The sequence below is a fragment of the Salmo salar genome, chromosome 02 (assembly GCF_965601325.2).
Source record: "Salmo salar chromosome 02, fSalSal1, whole genome shotgun sequence".
In the NCBI taxonomy this organism is placed as follows: domain Eukaryota; kingdom Metazoa; phylum Chordata; class Actinopteri; order Salmoniformes; family Salmonidae; genus Salmo; species Salmo salar.
In genome coordinates this window covers 61,869,597-61,890,187 of record NC_138292.1, presented here as the reverse complement: position 1 = coordinate 61,890,187, position 20,591 = coordinate 61,869,597, and the positions used below count along the sequence as shown (strand labels likewise).

General features: G+C 48.1%; 1 protein-coding gene across 5 annotated transcripts in view; it reads left to right on the top strand.

Moving 5' to 3' along the window:
• The window catches only part of LOC106586780 (SH3 and PX domain-containing protein 2A), a 121,620-nt gene that overhangs the window by 35,603 nt on the left and 65,426 nt on the right, over positions 1-20,591 (top strand). For all 5 annotated transcript variants that reach the window (XM_014174425.3, XM_014174414.3, XM_014174408.3 and 2 more), the window contains exons 4-5: positions 1,401-1,477; positions 4,582-4,673. In XM_014174425.3, coding sequence (XP_014029900.1) covers positions 1,401-1,477; positions 4,582-4,673 — 169 coding nt within the window. The remainder of the gene's footprint in view (positions 1-1,400; positions 1,478-4,581; positions 4,674-20,591) is intronic.

Here is a 20,591-nt window from a genome sequence, read left to right as displayed (position 1 = left end):
GGCGTACCCTCTGCCTGTCTGCCCAAGCCCCCGAGTGACTGCACCTCCACTTATACCCATTTGGAGTAACGAGGGACAGGTGGGACCAATTCCAGGTGCCAATTGGTTGCAGCACCTGGACTGGGTAGTGTTGGTGTTGATTCACCAGCCCCAGTTGGTGCCTATAGAGCTGTCCATGGCAAGCCCTCTGGAGGTGACCACGGTCTTGCTCCTTCCTTTGTAGCTCCCTGCTGGCCCCCTTGGTTATCACAGTCCCAGAAACCGATGGGTTGGGCACGAGCCAGAACACATGTAGGTAAAGCGATGTTTTGAATATTGGTCATTGGTTTTAATACTCTGGTTAGAGATTATCCATTTGCTGATGACTTTGTTTTGTACAACACCTCTCGAAGCCGCAAACGACTTCTATGATGGCAGATTCAAGCTGAGGTATGTAGCCAGCACGTAGCATTGGGAGAATTCAGAGTCGTCAGGCAATCCCCACCCCGCCAACCCACCTCACATTAAGCCACCTGGATGTCAACCAAAACATCCACCTCTATCTGTTTACATACCTTTTGTAACATTTATTTTGACCGGATAGTCTCATTGAGATAACATCTCTTTTGCAAGAGATACCTGTTCAAGAGGGCAGTAGTCAGCAGCGTTACAAAATTAGTCGCACCAAAAACAATATCTTCGTCTAAGTCCAGATGTGGAAATGTGTCCATGGCAACTTCTTTGAAATGGTACCCATAGGATTCACTCAATTACACACAATGCTAGCAGCTGGCCATCAAAGACTTGGGTTAGGTATTGCAAGTCAGAGTTATGGTTGAAGATTGCCTGTTGTTTACATGATGGTCTCTGATCTAAGAAACTCCAGTACTGCACTATTACCCCTCTACTATTCATCATTCGATGTATTGCTGGCAATCAGAACGCACACAGTCTGTCCCCAGCTCTTCCTCTCTTCCTCTGTGTCTTCAGTTCACAGGAAGGGTAATATGATCACTTCCTGTGGGACTGTAGTGACCGTGGCATACCCTGTAGTAGGGGGTGTTCTGATTGGCTGGTGCCATTTTTCTTTGAAGTCACTGAGTTAGACTAGATACATAACCTCCAAGCGCTTAAATCCCATTTGATATGTTAAGAGGGCAAGACACAGTTAGAGGTCCACGCAGGACAAGACCGTTCAGTATGAGAGTATGAGAGTGAGATTGTAGTGGTTCAGAAGTCTTTCATGTGTGACTGACATCTAGTGTTAGCCTGTGGTAATACACAAACAAACCCACTGCTACGAGACAGGATTGTACTGGTCTTTAATTTATTACGGTTTTACACTCTCTACCATCTAAAATGTGTCCCTTCTCATCTATTCTCTCTCCCTCTCCCTCTCCCTCCCTCCCTCCCTCCCTCAGGTAAAATCCTGTTCAGGCGGAGTCATGTGCGTGATGTGGCCATGAAGAGGCTACGTTTCATCGATGACTACTGCAGGGTGAGCGAGGAGGCATTACGGTCAAAACACACACACACACACACACACACGCTGTAAACATCCTGTCCCACTTGGGGTCCCCCCTGTCACATGTTAGGGGTCAGAGGTGACAGATGGTAACCTGACACACAATAAGATGGTGTTGTTGTTTTCACATTTCTGTGCAAATACGTGATGCAATACAGTCTTGTCTCTTAACTCATCTTGTTGCAGAGTTTTAAAAGTATATACGTTTTTGCTATGTTCAGGGGCAGTTACCAAGCTAGCAAACCTACAACGGCCCATCTGAGGAAATGTTTTTCAAATACTTAGCTCGTCTGAAAACACATTGTCATACTTACTGGTCTCTAAGGCTTTGGTTTATTCTGGTCATGAAGTTTTAGAAAGAGATTTGACCTAGTTCTGTTTAGTTTAGAGCACACAAGAACACTTCTGAGTGCCCAACAAAAGATAGACTTTAAAAAGCTACCCACTCTTTCAAAAGCTAGATGAAGGCTATGCCCTCGGTTGAGTATTTAATTTAACGAAGGTTTTCTACAAAGTTTTCCCCCCAAAATTAAGCCTTTGGTCATTCAACAGTCTAACTTCAAAAAAGCTGGTATCGTTTCCCCTTTGTTAAGCTTCTCTCTCTCTCGCTCTCTCTCGCTCTCTCTCGCTCTCTCTCTCTCTCTCGCTCTCTCTCGCTCTCTCTCGCTCTCTCTCTCTGGCTCTCTCTCTAAAAAGTGAACAGGAAATATTACACTCACACAAGTTCCAAAAGAATAAAGACATTTCAAATGCCATATTATCTCTATATGCAGTGTTGTAACGATGGGCAAATAGATAAAGTAAAAGTTTGTTCTTCACTGGTTGCCCTTTTCTTTTGGCAACAGGTCACACATCTTGCTGCGGTGATTGCACAGATAGATATGAGAGTTTATCTAAATTGGATTTGTTTTCAAATTCTTTGTGGGTCTGTGTAATTTGAGGGAAATATGTGTCTCTAGTATGGTCATACATTTTGCAGGAGGTTAGTAAGTGCAGCTCAGTTTCCACCTCATTTTGTGGGCAGTGTGCACATAGTCTTTCTTCCCTTTTTTTTACCCTTTTTTCTCCCCAATTTCCTGGTGTCTAATTGGTAGTTACAGTCTTGTCTCATCGCTGCAACTCCCGTACGGACTCAGGAGAGGCGAAGCTCGAGAGCAGGTGCGTCCTCCGGAACACAACCCAACCAAGCCGCACTGCTTCTTGACACAATGCCTGCTTAACCAGGAAGCTACCCGCACCAACGTGTCGGAGGAAACACCGTACACCTGGTGACCGTGTCAGCATGCACTGTTCCCGGCCCGCCACAGGAGTCGCTAGTGCTCGATGGGACAAGGACATCCCTGCCGGCCAAACCCTCCCCTAACACGGACGACGCTGGGCCAATTGTGCGCCACCCCATGGGTCTCCTGGTCGCGGCTGGCTGCGACAGAGCCTGGACTCGAACCCAGAATCTCTACTGGCCTTAGACCACTGCCCCACTCGGGAGGCCCCTTGCCTGTCTTCTCTTGAGAGCCAGGTCTGCCTACGGCAACCTTTCTCAATAGCAAGGCTTCTTTCTCTCTCTCTCTCTCTCTCTCTCTCTCTCTCTCTCTCGCTCTCTCTCTCGCTCTCGCTCTCTCGCTCTCTCTCTCTAGGGAGACAAGGTGTCCAGTTTTCTGCCTTGAAACACAGATAAAAGGGTGGACTTTATTGTCCAAGGCCACATCTAATAATCAGTGAAATCCAACATTTTGAAAGACTTTCTCTCAACTTTGATGCTAAGTTTTGATAACCTCCAGATACTAGTGCCTAGTCTTTATATAAATGCCCAAACACAACTTAAAGATGCAGTCAGTCCTGTCAGAAGCTAGCAGGTTCATTATTTACCTAAAACAGCAGCAAATTCCAGTAAAGTTACATCACGTTTTGAAATTAACTTTCCTTGCTTTGTGTAATAACACATCCAGGAAATACGTTTTGTGTGTCAGAGTGCAGTATGTTTTTAATTTCATAGCACAAACATTTGTTAGCATGTTTCTCACACTGGTTTTAGCCACGGAGGGAGCAGGCTTGGCCCGGCAAGGGCAGGGCAGGGAGGTTGCCTAGAAACAAATACCTCGGAGGGAGTCAACGTCTGCATAGCACGGCAAATTCCCATGATTTGTGAATCTGTTCGGACTGACAAAATAACTACATTATTGCAATCGTTAACCATAAACTATTTACATAATAGAAATGTTGGTACATTTGTGGACAAAATTCTTGCTTACTCAACTTTTAAAGGTTTGAAAATAGCTCATTTTCTTTTTACTTAATATGTCTTAAAATGTGTTTATTTTTGGAGATGTTAAGAGATTGTTCTGCCTGTCTATCACTCATCATCTTCTGATGTGAACTTTACTGTTTACTGACTACTTCCTGTTTGTTGTCACAAGACAAACAACAGAAGGATAGTGATTACACAGAAGGCCCTCTCAAGGGATTGTAAGAGGTTGGAGCCAAACCATCTGTATCACTAGCTGTCTTTTAATATAGTATACACTTCCTCAATAACACATGACCAGAAAATGATCATATGAGTACGGACGGGTATTTGCTGTTATTGTGAACAATGGAATATTCATTCATTTAAAGTTGTGCACTGTCCCTGTGAAATAAATTCCATGAATATGATATGGATATTGTTCAACATAAATCTCAAATATAGTACCATATGCCCACTATGTCTACCTTGTCATTGGCTCCTACTGATCTGTTCCTATAGTAGTGTGACTTAGCATGACCATTACAAATGGATGTCCATCCTCAGTGGAATAGGCTGACATATGATCTTCCATTGAATTGGAGCCAAACTGTGGGCTAAGGATTATACTGTTATGTATTGTAAAGGTAGAACATAAAATGGATGTAGGAATGCATCCTCCGTAGTTCATCATTCCAAGAGTTACTTTGTGTGGTGCATCGTTGTTCTGCATCTTACAGAGGATGATCTCCCTCCCCTCTCTCTCTCTCTTTCCCCCTCTGCCCCCTCTCTCCTTCCCTCCTTCCCCTGTTCCTCCTCTCCCTCTCTTTCCTCCCTCTTTCTCTCTCTCTCTCAGGCTCTGGTCCGTCTCCCTCCTCAGTTGTCTCAGAGTGAGGAGGTGCTGCGCTTCTTTGAGACCAAAGCTGATGACCTCAACCCCCCAGTAGAGTGAGTATCTAACGCGCACGCACACACACACGCACACGCACATGCGCGCGCGCACACACACACACACACACACACCACACACACACACACACACACACACACACACACACACACACACACACACACACACACACACACACACACACACACACACACACACACACACACACAGTCTTGTACAACTAACCTTGTGGGGACACAATTCAGTCACATGAAAAATCCTATTTTCCCTATCCTCTAACCTTAACCCGGACACCTAACCTTAACCTTAACTCTAACCTAACCCTAGCTCTTAACCCTAAAACGAACCCTAGCTCCTAACCCTAAACCAAATTCTAACCCTAACACTAATTCTAACCTTAACCCTAAACCCCCTGGAAATAGAATTTGATTATATGGGGACCAACAAAATATCCCCAGTTGGTCAAATTTTTGATCGTTGACTATTCTTGTGTGGACTTGTGGTCCACACAAGTATAGTTAACACACACACACACACGCACACACACACACGCGCGCACGCACACACGCACTCGCACACATACTTACACGCACTCACACACATACTTACACACACTCTCAGTGCAATTCAATTCAATGGGCTTTATTAGCATGGGAAAGCAAGTGAAATGGATAAACAAAAGTAAATTAAATATAAGTGAAATGGATAAACAAAAGTACATTAAATATAAGTCATATCAATCTATAATTCTATTTTTTGCTGAAGAACTCAGGAGCCCATGAGCTCATGATCTCTATCTCTCTCTCTCTCTCACTAACTCTCTCTCTCTCTCTCTAAATCTCTCTCTCCCTCTCTCTCTAACTCTCTCTCCAACAATGTGTGTCCTCCCCAAACTGGGTCAATATTTCGCCCTGTCTCTTTTTCAAGACTTTCTCATCCTGCTGTGCGGTGTGTCTCAGAGAGACTCAGAGAGGCTGAGGACTCATTGTTTACAGTGTGGGTCCTTTTGAACAGAGGAAGTGGAGGCCAGGCTTTGATGCCACCAGCAGGAGGGTAGAGGGTTCACACACTGATCCATGGACAGAGTTTGTACGGCTTGTAGGGCGGCCATGTTCCAAACACTAACAGGGAACTATGGGGGTGTATACTGAGAAGAAGAGCTACAAATGTCCTGTATATGTGGTAGATAGTGGGCTGTCTATGGGGGCTTGTGTGTCTGTGCGTGTGTGTGTGCGTGCGTGTGTGTGTGTTTGTGATACTATATCGCTCAATGTCTTCCTACCTTCTACACCTTTCCCATGAACTGTTGGTCCTATTGGGAAGTACTCATGGCATGATTAACAATGTGTAAAAAAAAAAGTGGCTTTGAACAGGGTATGGTAGTAGGTGCCAGGCGCACCGGTTTGAGTCAAGAACTTTTTCTTTTCACGCTTAACAGTTCCCAGTGTGTTTCAAGAATGGTCCACCACCCAAAGGACATCCAGCCAACTTGACACAACTATGGGAAGCATTGGAGTCAACATGGGCCAGCATCCCTGTGGAATGTTTTCAACACCTTGTAGGGTCCATTCCCTGACGAATTGAGGCTGTTCTGAGGGCAAAAGGTGGTGGTGGGGGGGTGCAGCTCAATATTAGGAAGGTTTTCTTAATGTTTTGTACACTCACTGTACGTGACCAGGTTCCAAAGTACCCTCTTTAGAATGTTTTGGTGTGTTCCCTACTCAGCTCTTTTTCCAAGCTACAAAAAGTTCTAGCAAGCCTCTACACATTTGGGAAAAGGGAGAGAGAAGGTAGGAGTTGGTATGTGTGTGTGTGTGTGTGTGTGGACAACAGTATGTGTGTGTGTGTTGGGAGGACGACAAGTTTCATACTTCTTGGAGATGTTCCTTTCCCCTCTGGGTACTTTTTAATTAGGGGAACGAAAACTGTGCTCTCCAAATTCACATTCGAAAGCTCCAAATCAGTTGTAATAGACTGGTAACACACACACAGGCAAACACACACACCTGAGGCACAGACTCCCTTGTTCGACGCTGACAGTTTTTCTCATCCATGTTTCAATTACTCCTCTCATTATTTTCCTCCCTGCCTTGCTTCTCTGCCTCTCCTCTGCCTTGCTTCTCTGCCTCTCCTCTGCCTTGCTTCTCTGCCTCTCCTCTGCCTTGCTACTCTGCATCTCCTCTGCCTCGCTTCTCTGCCTCTCCTCTGCCTCGCTTCTCTGCCTCTCCTCTGCCTAGCTTCTCTTCCTCTCCTTTGCCTAGCTTCTCTGCCTCTCCTCTGCCTAGCTTCTCTGCCTCTCCTCTGCCTAGCTTCACTGCCTCTCCTCTGCCTAGCTTCTCTGCCTCTCCTCCTCCTAGCTTCACTGCCTCGCCTCTGCCTAGCTTCACTGCCTCTCCTCTTCCTAGCTTCACTGCCTCTCCTCTGTCTAGCTTCACTGCCTCTCCCTTGCCTCGCTTCTCTGCCTCTCCTCTGCCTAGCTTCACTGCCTCTCCTCTGCCTCGCTTCTCTGCCTCTCCTCTGCTTCGCTTCTCTGCCTCTCCTCTGCCTCGCTTCTCTGCCTCTCCTCTGCCTAGCTTCTCTGCCTCTCATCTGCCTAGCTTCTCTGCCTCTCCTCTGCCTAGCTTCACTGCCTCTCCTCTGCCTAGCTTCACTGCCTCGCTTCTCTGCCTCTCCTCTGCCTCGCTTCACTGCCTCTCCTCTGCCTCGCTTCTCTGCTTCTCCTCCGCCTAGCTTCACTGCCTCTCCTCTGCCTAGCTTCACTGCCTCTCCTCTGCCTAGCGTCTCTGCCTCTCCTCTGCCTCGCTTCACTGCCTCTCCTCTGCCTCGCTTCACTGCCTCTCCTCTGCCTCGCTTCACTGCCTCTCCTCTGCCTAGCTTCACTGCCTCTCCTCTGCCTAGCTTCACTGCCTCTCCTCTGCCTAGCGTCTCTGCCTCTCCTCTGCCTCGCTTCACTGCCTCTCCTCTGCCTCGCTTCACTGCCTCTCCTCTGCCTCGCTTCACTGCCTCTCCTCTGCCTAGCTTCTCTGCCTCTCCTCTGCCTAGCGTCTCTGCCTCTCCTCTGCCTCGCTTCACTGCCTCTCCTCTGCCTAGCTTCACTGCCTCGCTTCTCTGCCTCTCGTCTGCCTAGCTTCACTGCCTCTCCTCGGCCTAGCTTCACTGCCTCGCTTCTCTGCCTCTCCTCTGCCTCGCTTCACTGCCTCTCCTCTGCCTCACTTCTCTGCTTCTCCTCTGCCTAGCTTCACTGCCTCTCCTCTGCCTAGCGTCACTGCCTCTCCTCTGCCTCGCTTCACTGCCTCTCCTCTGCCTCGCTTCACTGCCTCACCTCTGCCTAGCTTCACTGCCTCTCCTCTGCCTCGCTTCTCTGCCTCTCGTCTGCCTAGCTTCACTGCCTCTCCTCGGCCTAGCTTCACTGCCTCGCTTCTCTGCCTCTCCTCTGCCTCGCTTCTCTGCCTCTCCTCTGCCTAGCTTCTCTTCCTCTCCTTCGCCTAGCTTCTCTGCCTCTCCTCTGCCTAGCTTCTCTGCCTCTCCTCTGCCTAGCTTCACTGCCTCTCCTCTGCCTAGCTTCTCTGCCTCTCCTCCTCCTAGCTTCACTGCCTCGCCTCTGCCTAGCTTCACTGCCTCTCCTCTTCCTAGCTTCACTGCCTCTCCTCTGTCTAGCTTCACTGCCTCTCCCTTGCCTCGCTTCTCTGCCTCTCCTCTGCCTAGCTTCACTGCCTCTCCTCTGCCTCGCTTCTCTGCCTCTCCTCTGCTTCGCTTCTCTGCCTCTCCTCTGCCTCGCTTCTCTGCCTCTCCTCTGCCTAGCTTCTCTGCCTCTCATCTGCCTAGCTTCTCTGCCTCTCCTCTGCCTAGCTTCACTGCCTCTCCTCTGCCTAGCTTCACTGCCTCACTTCTCTGCCTCTCCTCTGCCTCGCTTCACTGCCTCTCCTCTGCCTCGCTTCTCTGCTTCTCCTCCGCCTAGCTTCACTGCCTCTCCTCTGCCTAGCTTCACTGCCTCTCCTCTGCCTAGCGTCTCTGCCTCTCCTCTGCCTCGCTTCACTGCCTCTCCTCTGCCTCGCTTCACTGCCTCTCCTCTGCCTCGCTTCACTGCTTCTCCTCCGCCTAGCTTCACTGCCTCTCCTCTGCCTAGCTTCACTGCCTCTCCTCTGCCTAGCGTCTCTGCCTCTCCTCTGCCTCGCTTCACTGCCTCTCCTCTGCCTCGCTTCACTGCCTCTCCTCTGCCTCGCTTCACTGCCTCTCCTCTGCTTCGCTTCACTGCTTCTCCTCCGCCTAGCTTCACTGCCTCTCCTCGGCCTAGCTTCACTGCCTCGCTTCTCTGCCTCTCCTCTGCCTCGCTTCACTGCCTCTCCTCTGCCTCACTTCTCTGCTTCTCCTCTGCCTCGCTTCACTGCCTCTCCTCTGCCTCGCTTCACTGCCTCTCCTCTGCCTAGCGTCTCTGCCTCTCCTCTGCCTCACTTCACTGCCTCTCCTCTGCCTAGCTTCACTGCCTCGCTTCTCTGCCTCTCGTCTGCCTAGCGTCACTGCCTCTCCTCGGCCTAGCTTCACTGCCTCGCTTCTCTGCCTCTCCTCTGCCTCGCTTCACTGCCTCTCCTCTGCCTCACTTCTCTGCTTCTCCTCTGCCTAGCTTCACTGCCTCTCCTCTGCCTAGCGTTACTGCCTATCCTCTGCCTCGCTTCACTGCCTCACCTCTGCCTAGCTTCACTGCCTCTCCTCTGGCTCGCTTCTCTGCCTCTCGTCCGCCTAGCTTCACTGCCTCTCCTCGGCCTAGCTTCACTGCCTCGCTTCTCTGCCTCTCCTCTGCCTCGCTTCACTGCCTCTCCTCTGCCTCGCTTCTCTGCTTCTCCTCTGCCTAGCTTCACTGCCTCTCCTCTGCCTAGCGTCTCTGCCTCTCCTCTGCCTAGCGTCTCTGCCTCTCCTCTGCCTAGCGTCTCTGCCTCTCCTCTGCCTAGCTTCACTGCCTCTCCTCTGCCTCGCTTCTCTGCCTCTCCTCTGCCTCGCTTCTCTGCCTCTCCCCTGCCTAGCTTCACTGCCTCTCCTCTGCCTAGCTTCACTGCCTCGCTTCTCTGCCTCTCCTCTGCCTCGCTTCACTGCCTCTCCTCTGCCTCGCTTCACTGCCTCTCCTCTGCCTAGCTTCACTGCCTCTCCTCTGCCTCGCTTCACTGCCTCTCCTCTGCCTAGCTTCACTGCCTCGCTTCTCTGCCTCTCGTCTGCCTAGCTTCACTGCCTCTCCTCGCCTAGCTTCACTGCCTCGCTTCTCTGCCTCTCCTCTGCCTCGCTTCACTGCCTCTCCTCTGCCTCACTTCTCTGCTTCTCCTCTGCCTAGCTTCACTGCCTCTCCTCTGCCTAGCGTCTCTGCCTCTCCTCTGCCTCGCTTCACTGCCTCTCCTCTGCCTCGCTTCACTGCCTCTCCTCTGCCTAGCTTTACTGCCTCTCCTCTGCCTCGCTTCTCTGCCTCTTGTCTGCCTAGCTTCACTGCCTCTCCTCGGCCTAGCTTCACTGCCTCGCTTCTCTGCCTCTCCTCTGCCTCGCTTCACTGCCTCTCCTCTGCCTCGCTTCTCTGCTTCTCCTCTGCCTAGCTTCACTGCCTCTCCTCTGCCTAGCGTCTCTGCCTCTCCTCTGCCTAGCGTCTATGCCTGTCCTCTGCCTAGCGTCTCTGCCTCTCCTCTGCCTAGCTTCACTGCCTCTTCTCTGCCTCGCTTCTCTGCCTCTCCTCTGCCTCGCTTCTCTGCCTCTCCCCTGCCTAGCTTCACTGCCTCTCCTCTGCCTAGCTTCACTGCCTCGCTTCTCTGCCTCTCCTCTGCCTCGCTTCACTGCCTCTCCTCTGCCTCGCTTCACTGCCTCTCCTCTGCCTAGCTTCACTACCTCTCCTCTGCCTCGCTTCTCTGCCTCTCCTCTGCCTCGCTTCTCTGCCTCTCCTCTGCCTCGCTTCACTGCCTCTCCTCTGCCTAGCTTCACTGCCTCTCCTCTGCCTAGCTTCACTGCCTCTCCTCTGCCTAGCTTCACTGCCTCTCCTCTGCCTAGCTTCACTGCCTCTCCTCTGCCTCGCTTCTCTGCCTCTCCTCTGCCTCACTTCTCTGCCTCTCCTCTGCCTCGCTTCTCTGCCTCTCCTCTGCCTCGCTTCTCTGCCTCTCCTCTGCCTAGCTTCACTGCCTCTCCTCTGCCTAGCTTGTTTAAATCCTTGCTTCTTTCACTGGAGTGAAGAAAATATGCGAGGAGAAAAGAGATGAGGAGAAGACAGCAGATATAGTGACCTCTGTCTCACGGTGATTTCCTGCTGAGGCTTAATAGAGTGTCTTTCCCCTCCTCCGCCCTCTTCCCTCCTCTTTTCTCTCATTCTGTCCATCCCCAGCTCATAAATTCAAGTCTGCTTTAATTGACATGACAGCTCAAGGTTAGAATCACTATTGCCAAAGTGGTTAGGATTCGATCAACAGCCTCTCTCTCTCTTTCTCCCTCTCCCTCCCTCATTCCTCCCCTCCCTAGCTGTATCTCTCACTGTCTTCCTATAGCTCCATTCATTGCTCTCTACATCTTTCTCTCACTTCATTGTCTCTCTCTTTCTCTCTCTCTCTCTCTCTCTCTCTCTCTCTCTCTCTCTCTCTCACACTCTCTTGCTCTCTCTCTCTCGCGCTCTCTCTCTCTCTCCCTATGCTACCTCCCTCCTTCTTTGTATTCTCTATGACATGAGTGGTGCGGTCTATTTTGGTATGTAAAGACAACACATTAATCATGTAGTCCAGAAACTAGTCGGAGAAGATGAAGTCACATATCTCCATCAATAATACACACATGCACCCTGTGCCCTCAGTGCTCTCGCTCTCTCTCTCCCTCTCTTTCTTTTTCTCTCTCTCGCACGCGCGCGCACACACACACTCATTACATTGCATTGCTCTTGGCCAGTCCTCATCTCTAAAGCCTGGCAAAGATTGTGACTCCATTATAGCATCAATATGTATGATAATGGACATGGAAAGTGGGTTAGACTAAATGGACATACTAAGCTTGTTCCTGTCTATTGTAACAATGGAAAGTAATGGTGGAGGTGCATTTTATCCATCTCTCATGTACTATTCTAGCACTAACACATTACATAGTCGTGGTGCATTGCATCCAGAAAGTCTGCATCCTAAATGGCACCTTATTCCTTATCGCCTCCGCAGAAAATGTGTGCACTATATAGGGAATAGGGTGACATTTGAGATGCAGACATGGACTATTCTAGCAGTTACACATCATGATTCAGAAGTAGATTTCTGTCTGGGGGGAAATTGGATGGGCTTTCATCTTGGTTCCTTCCCTTCACATCCGCTAAATGGAAACGAATTAGAGGACATTTAGCAGTGAGATTGGCCACTGATTTACTACCATGATTAGTGTGTGTGTGGTCGGGGGGAGGGGGCAGTGTGTGTGTGTGTGTGTGTGTGTGTGTGTGTGTGTGTGTGTGTGTGTGTGTGTGTGTGTGTGTGTGTGTGTGTGTGTGTGTGTGGTGTGTGTGTGTGTGTGTGTGTGTGTGTGTGACTATACTCCAGAGTAATCTGCAAGAGGAAAACTAATTTGAAACACGTTAATCATGGAATTATAGGAGGCAGTTTGACCTGTTCCAAACAGGTGTGTGTGTGCATGTTTATAGAGTTGCAATTTCCCGAATAGAACTCTTCAGATATTTTATTATCTTATCAATTACAGTCTTCTATTAATGTAGTATTACCTCATCAGTCTCATTCCTGAACGTCGCAAACCCTTGGATATCTGCACGAACCCTAGCATCATAAATCATGAATCAGCGATATACAAATTGGCTTAATTATTTATTTACTAACTAATCACAGAATTGCATAAAAACACACACAATAGGTCATACATTGGTTACTAACATGATACCAAGAAAAGGTCCCTAGTGGACGAAACCGATATGATGGCTTGGTAGACAAAGGAAAGGGGTGGGGACAGATAAGAAAGAGCGGGAGAACAGAATGGACCCACGAAGTACATACAATACGTTCATCGTAAATATGGACCCTAACAACCGCTCATTTGGATTTTAGAAATGCAATTTACAGGTGTATGCCTTTGTCGTCCCTCTCTGTGACCGCCGGTCCGTCTGCTGGATAGATTGTCGACAGAAAGTCTCTGGTTTGTCCACCAGAGAGCAAAGTCTTACATAGTTGTAGGTTTTTATAATGGATACGTCAGAGTACTATTCAGAAATGTTCTTAGAGCGGATGCGTTTACCAGACTAAAGTATTTAAACAGCTGCAGCCTGGTCTTTAGTTTGTAGATTTCTTCACCATTTCAGCGTGGGGATGATCTCCACGTTCTCTGGTCTTGTCCTTTTGTAGAGTTGTAGTTTAAACCATTTTGCAACATCCGGCTCACACCTTAGTCTACTTGGTCTATAGAGTGATAGCCATTCCAATGCGGGGACCTCGTCCCTGTGTTCTCTTGACTATATTTAAATTGCCAACGTTTCAACATGTTACGACAGCGCCATGTTTTCTGATCTCAATGGTTGATTATTCAGGTCACAGCTAGAACCACTTCACACACCGGCAGCAACCGGGCATGTTTTGGTCTAATGTACATTTTGTCGGAAGTGGTTATTATACTGGAGTAGAAAAGGGGGCGTTCCATGACGCCGATGTAAATGTCTCTGCTCACGGGGTGTGGTCACTGACTAGTTAAAACTGTATATGAAAAACCATTCTCTCATTTAGAAGGCTAACATCACATTTCATCTTCTCACAAATAGTTTCATATTTAATCATATACATTCCACAATATTTAGAATATACACATTCAGAGAAACAGTTATGATGTTCTGCTGTGGTAGTTACATTACAAATTAGTAAGGAATTCAACATGATTGGTTTTAAGTACCCACAGACAATTTCAATTGTTTGGAATAGAGAAATATTGTTACATTATTCAACCTTTTGAGGTTACCGTACTGCAAAGTCTTTCTCTGTGGTAAGAAAGGGATTCTCATTCTCATTTTGGGAGAGTGGGGAAAAGAGTTTGGTATTTATGACTGCCATAAACCTGTGGTGGGAGAGAGAGAGAGAGAGGGGGGGGGGGGGGGGGGGGGGGCTATATGATCCTCACCCAAAAGGGGCACGTTATGACAGTGTGTTGTGTGTCCATTTTTCCATTGTCCTCATCTGTTCCAAAAGAGAGAGAGAAAGACCCATGGAGAAATAGGTAAATAAAATAAAATTATTTGTCACATGCGCCAAATACAACAGCAACCTTACAGTGAAATGCTTACTTACAAGCCCTTAACCAACAATGCTTTAAGAAGTTAAGAAAAAAAAGTGTTATGTAAAAAATAGAAAATAAAGTAACAAATAATTAAACAGCAGCAGTAAAATAACAATAGCGAGGCTATATACAAGGGGTACTGGTACAGAGTCGATGTGCGGGGGCACTGGTTAGTCGAGGTAATTGAGGTAATATATTCATGTTCATGTAGGTAGAGTTAAAGTGACTATGCATAGATTATAAACAGAGAGTAGCAGCAGCGTAAAAGAGAGGTCAGGGTAGCCCTTTGATTAGCTGTTCAGGAGTGTTATGGCTTGGGGGTAGAAGCTTTTAAGAAGCCTTTTGGACCTAGACTTGGCGCTCCGGCACCGCTTGCCGTGCGGTAGCAGAGAGAACAGTCTATGACTACGGTGGCTGGAGTCTTTGACAATTTGTAGGGCCTTCCACCTGGTATAGGGGTCCTGGATGGCAGGAAGCTTAGCCCCAGTGATGTACTTAGCCGTACGCACTACACTCCATATGCACACTCACTATACTCTACTGACCTGCGGTCGGAGGCCGAGCAGTTGCCATACCAGGCAGTGATGCAACCAGTCAGGATGCTCTCGATGGTGCAGCTGTAGAAACTTTTGAGGATCTAAGGACCCACGGCAAATCTTTTCAGTCTCCTGAGGGGAAATAGGCTTTGTCGTGCCCTCTTCACGATTGCCTTAGTGTGTTTGGACTTCTTGACACAATGCCCACTTAACCCGGAAGCCACCCGCACCAATGTGTTGGAGGAAACACCGTACACCTGGCGACTGTGTCTGCGTGCACTGTTCCCGGCCCGCCACAGGAGTCACTTGTGTGCGATGGGACAAGGACATCCATGCCAGCCAAACCCTCCCCTAACCCGGATGACGCTGGACCAATTGTGCGCCACCCCATGGGTCTCGGCCGGCTGCGACAGAGCCTGGACTCGAACCAAGAATCTCTAGTGGCACAGCTAGCACTGCGATGCAGTGCCTTAGACGACTCTGCCACTCGGGAGGCTTGGAAAGGGCAGTGTTGAGTGCAATATTGATTGCATCGTCTGTGGATCTGTTGGGGCGGTATGCACATTGGAGTGTGTCTAGGGTTTCTAAGATAATGGTGTTGATGTGAGCCATGACCAGCCTTTCAAAGCACTTCATGACTACAGACGTGAGTGCTACGGTCGTTAATCATTTAGGCAGGTTACCTTAGTGTTCTTGGGCACAGGTACTATGGTGGTCTGCTTGAAACATGCTGGTATTACAGACTCAGTCAGGGACAGGTTGAAAATGTTAGTGAAGACACTTGCCAGTTGGTCAGCGCATGCTCGGAGTACACGTCCTGGTAATCTGTCTGGCCGTGCGACCTTGTGAATGTTGACCTGTTCAAAGGTCTTACTCACATTGGCTATGGAGAGCGTGATCACACAGTTGTCCGGAACAGCTGATGCTCTCATGCGTGCTTCAGTGTTACTTACCTCAAAGCGAGTGTCACGGTTGTCGTAGGGTAAAGTGGACCAAGACGCAGCGGGGAAATGTGCACTCATCTTCTTTTATTTAAACGGACGAAGAAGGTAAACCAAAATAAATACGTACACCAAAAAAAACACAACGACAAATAACAGGCCGGTAAGGCACAGAGCTATACACAGCACAATCTCCCTCAAATACTAGAACAACACATACCTATTTATAGAACCCTCAATCAGAGGCAACGAGAAAACACCTGCCTCCAATTGAGGGTACAACCCCCAATTAACTAAACAAAGAAACACAAATAACTAGACTGAACATAGAAATACATAAACATAGAACAGTGCCCAAAACCCGGAATACTAAATCAAACACCCTACAACTAACATATCCAGCCCGAACCACATAAAACAAATACCCCCTGCCACGTCCTGACCAAACTACAATAACAAATGGTCAGGACGTGACAGCGAGTATAGAAGTAATTTAGCTCGTCTGGTAGGCTCGTGTCACTGGGCAGCTCGCGGCTATTCCTTCCTTTGTAGTCTGTAATAGTTTGCAAGCCCTGCCACATCCGACGAGCGTCGGAGCCGGTGTAGTACGATTCAATCTTAGTCCTCTATTGAAGCTTTGTCTGTTTGATGGTTTGTCGGGGGGCATAGCGGGATTTCTTATAAGCTTCCGAGTTAGAGTCCCGCTCCTTGAAAGAGGCAGCTCTACCCTTTAGCTCAGTGTGGATGTTGCCTGTAATCCATGGCTTCTGGTTGGGGTATGTACGTACAGTCACTGTGGGGACGACGTCATCAATGCACTTATTGATGAAGCCATTGACTGATGTGGTGTACTCCTCAATGCCATCGGAAGAATCCCAGAACATATTCCAGTCGGTGCTAGCAAAACAGTCCTGTAGCTTAGCATCTGTTTCATCTTTCCCTTTTCTTATTGACCGAGTCACTGGTGCTTCCTGCTTTAGTTTTTGCTTGTAAGCAGGAATCAGGAGGATAGAATTATGGTCAGATAGTGTGGTCTGAAGCTTATCATGAGATACTCTACCTCAGGCGAGCAAAACCTTGAGACTTCCTTAGATTTCGTGCACCAGCTGTTGTTTACAAATATACAGTGGGGGGAAAAAATATTTGATCCCCTGCTGATTTTGTACGTTTGCCCACTTACAAAGAAATGATCAGTCTATAATTTTAATGGTAGGTTTATTTGAACAGTGAGACAGAATAACAACAAAAAAATCCTGAAAAACGCATGTCAAAAATGTTATAAAATGATTTACATTTTAATGAGGGAAATAAGTATTTGACCCCTCTGCAAAACATGACTTAGTACTTGGTGGCAAAACCCTTGTTGGCAATTACAGAGGTCAGACGTTTCTTGTAGTTGGCCACCAGGTTTGCACACATCTCAGGAGTGATTTTGTCCCACTCCTCTTTGCAGATCTTCTCCAAGTCATTAAGGTTTTGAGGCTGACGTTTGGCAACTCGAACCTTCAGCTCCCTCCACAGATTGACTGGCTAGGGCACTCCAGGACCTTAATGTGCTTCTTCTTGAGCCACCCCTTTGTTGCCTTGGCTGTGTGTTTTGGGTCATTGTCATGCTGGAATACCCATCCACGACCCATTTTCAATGCCCTGGCTGAGGGAAGGATGTTCTCACCCAAGATTTGACGGTACATAGCCCCGTCCATCGTCCCTTTTATGCGGTGAAGCTGTCCTGTCCCCTTAGCAGAAAACACCCCCAAAGCATAATGTTTCCACCTCCATGTTTGACGGTGGAGATGGTGTTCTTGGGGTCATAGGCAGCATTCCTCCTCCTCCAAAGAGCTCCATTTTGGTCTCATCTGACAACAACACTTTCACCAGTTGTCCTCTGAATCATTCAGATGTTCATTGGCAAACTTTAGACGGGCATGAATATGTATTCTTGAGCAATCTTGTCCCTGACATCCTTGGAGAGCTCTTTGGTCTTGGCCATGCTGGAGAGTTTGGAATCTGATTGATTGATTGCTTCTGTGGACAGGTGTCTTTTTTACAGGTAACAAACTGTGGTTAGGAGCACTCCCTTTAAGAGTGCGCTCCTAATCTCAGCTCGTTACCTGTATAAAAGACACCTGGGAGCTGTAACGGCCATCGTAGGAAGTGGACCAAAATGCAGCGGGTACGTGAATGCTCATCTTTATTTTATGACGCACACTATACAAAAAAATAAAAAAAATAAATGAACGACAGCTAAACAGTAATGCAGGCTAAACATAGCAGTGCACAAACAACCTCCCACAATACCCATAACAAACACACCCCTATATATAGGACCTTCAATCAGAGGCAACGAGAAACAGCTGCCTCCAATTGAAGGCCCAATCTTAATAAACTAAACATAGAACTAAACACCCTAGATCAGACATAGAAATACACAACATAGAACCTAACCAAAAACCCCGGACTAATCTAAACAAACACCCCTCTACAAATCACATAAACCAACAAACCCCGAACCACATAAAACAAACACCCCCTGCCACATCCTGACCAAACTATAATAACAAATAACCCCTTTACTCCCTGGAGTCTGGAGTTACCAGACTGGAGACACGCGCCTCAGGGCTAGTGCGAGGAGCAGGAACAGGATGAGTTGGACAGGGCTGACGCACTGGAAGCCTGATGCGTGGTGCTGGCTTAGGATGTGCCAGACTGGAAACACGCACCTCAGGGCTAGTGCGAGGAGCGGGAACAGGATGAGTTGGACTGGGCTGACGCACTGGAAGCCTGATGCGTGGTGCTGGCTTAGGATGTGCCAGACTGGAAACACGCACCTCAGGGCTAGTGCGAGGAGCGGGAACAGGATACACTGGGCCGTGAAGGCGCACTGGCGGACTCGAGCACAGTACTGGCACCACCCTTACTGGCTGGATGCCCGCTTCCCCCTGGCAAATGCGGGGTGCTGGCACCTCGCACACCGGCTTGAGACTGCTCGGCCTCGATGCCGTGCGTATCACTCCATAGCACAGGACCTGACCAATAACAGGCTGCTTCCGATAAGCACGGGGAGTTGGCTTGGGGCTTAACCCTGGCCCAGCCAAACTACCCGTGTGCCCCCCAAAAAAAATGTCCTTGGGGCTGCCTCTCAGGCTTAAATGCCAACCTTGTGTATAGAGCTTCATACCGGCATCGCTCCGCCTTGGCTGCCTCTATCTCCTCCGGTGGGCGACAATATTCCCCAGCCTGGTGCCACGGTCCAGCCCCGTCCAGGATCTCCTCCCATGTCCAAGTTTCCAAATAGTCCACATAATTCCTCTGTCGCTCCTTCCCCCGCTGCTTGGTCCGTTGTTGGTGGGAGGTTCTGTAACGGCCGTAGTAGGAAGTGGACCAAAATGCAGCGGGTACGTGAATGCTCATCTTTATTTTATGACGCACACTATACAAAAACAACAAAACGAAAAAAAACAAACGACAGCTAAACAGTAATGCAGTCTAAACATAGCAGTGCACAAACAACCTCCCACAATACCCATAACAAACACACCCCTATGTATAGGACCTTCAATCAGAGGCAACGAGAAACAGCTGCCTCAAATTGAAGGCCCAATTCCAATAAACTAAACATAGAACTAAACACCCTAGATCAGACATAGAAATACACAACATAGAACCTAACCAAAAACCCCGGACTAATCTAAACAAACACCCCTCTACAAAACACATAAACCAACAAACCCCGAACCACATAAAACAAACACCCCCTGCCACGTCCTGACCAAACTATAATAACAAATAACCCCTTTACAGGTCAAGACGTGACAGGAGCCAGAAATCTTTCTGATTGAGAGGGGGTCAAATACTTATTTCCCTCATTAAAATGCAAATCAATTTATAACATTTTTGACATGCGTTTTTCTGGATATTTTTGTTGTTATTCTGTCTCTCACTGTTCAAATAAACCTACCATTAAAATTATAGACTGATCCTTTCTTTGTCAGTGGGCAAACGTACAAAATCAGCAGGGGATCAAATACTTTCCCCCCCACTGTACATAGACCGCCACCGCTTGTCTTACCAGAGGTCGCTGTTCTAGATAGAGCTTGTATGTATGTGTACTTTTGTACCTGTGTATAATATGGTAGCAGTCTGTCTCTGACTGTGACTACCAGACCATACAACATATCCTCCCTCCCTCCTCCTGCTCCATTGTCCCAACTTCCTCTCTTACCTCAGTCAGTGATCTCTCCACCTCTCTCCACCTCCCCCTGTGTCTCCCTCAGGGCTGCCTGTGTAACAGATAGGCCAGTTGTAGCAGCAGGCTAACAGCTCCAGCTAACAGCTTTAGCCACTCAACCCTGATGGAAAAGCTACTACTCCCTGCCCCCTGTAATCAATACTGGTCTACCCAGAGTATTGGGAGGCCCATAGCATTGTATCCAAAGTGATATGCTCTGTTTCAGCTTTCGAATCAGTGGCAAAACCACTTTGAACCTAGCCTGGCATACAAACTGATATATGTGTGTGTGTCGGAGCGTAGGGCCCTCCTAATGTGTGTGTTGATTTTCAAACGGAACACACACACACACACACAAACACAGACAGAACGGCAGCTCACTCCATTTGGACACGGAATTATATTTTGAAATGCTGCTTTGTGTGTGTTCATTTCAAAACTGAACGGATCAATGGAAGAATAGAAGTTGAGTAATTGTTTTGCAATGGTGTAACAAGTCAGATTGCTAGTGTTGGGGTTTTGATGTTATCTGTGTTGTTAGGTTTGGCAGTTGGGGGAATTAGTTTATCAGTATTATTTGCTGACATGTCATCCTAATACTGAGGGTTGGGCTCAGTAACAGTACAGTTCAGCACTGGGACATACGGTGTCTGTGTGTGTTAGCACAGATGTGTGTGTGTGTGTGTGTGTGTGTGTGTGTGTGTGTGTGTGTGTGTGTGTGTGTGTGTGTGTGTGTGGTGTGTGTGTGTGTGTGTGTGGTGTGTGTGTGTGTGTGTGTGTGTGTGTGTGTGTGTGTGTGTGTGTGTGTGTGTGTGTGTGTGTGTGTGTGTGTACATGAGTATGATGAATAGTCTCAGTCAGTGCAGCAGTCAGTGTGGTGAAAAGTGTCCACCTCATCAGTTACTGTAAAAGGAGGAGAGGAAAGGATGAGGAGGAGGGTTAGGAGTGGAGGCGAAGAGGGACCCTAGGGAGAGTATGGGGCTTAGGGGTGGAAGA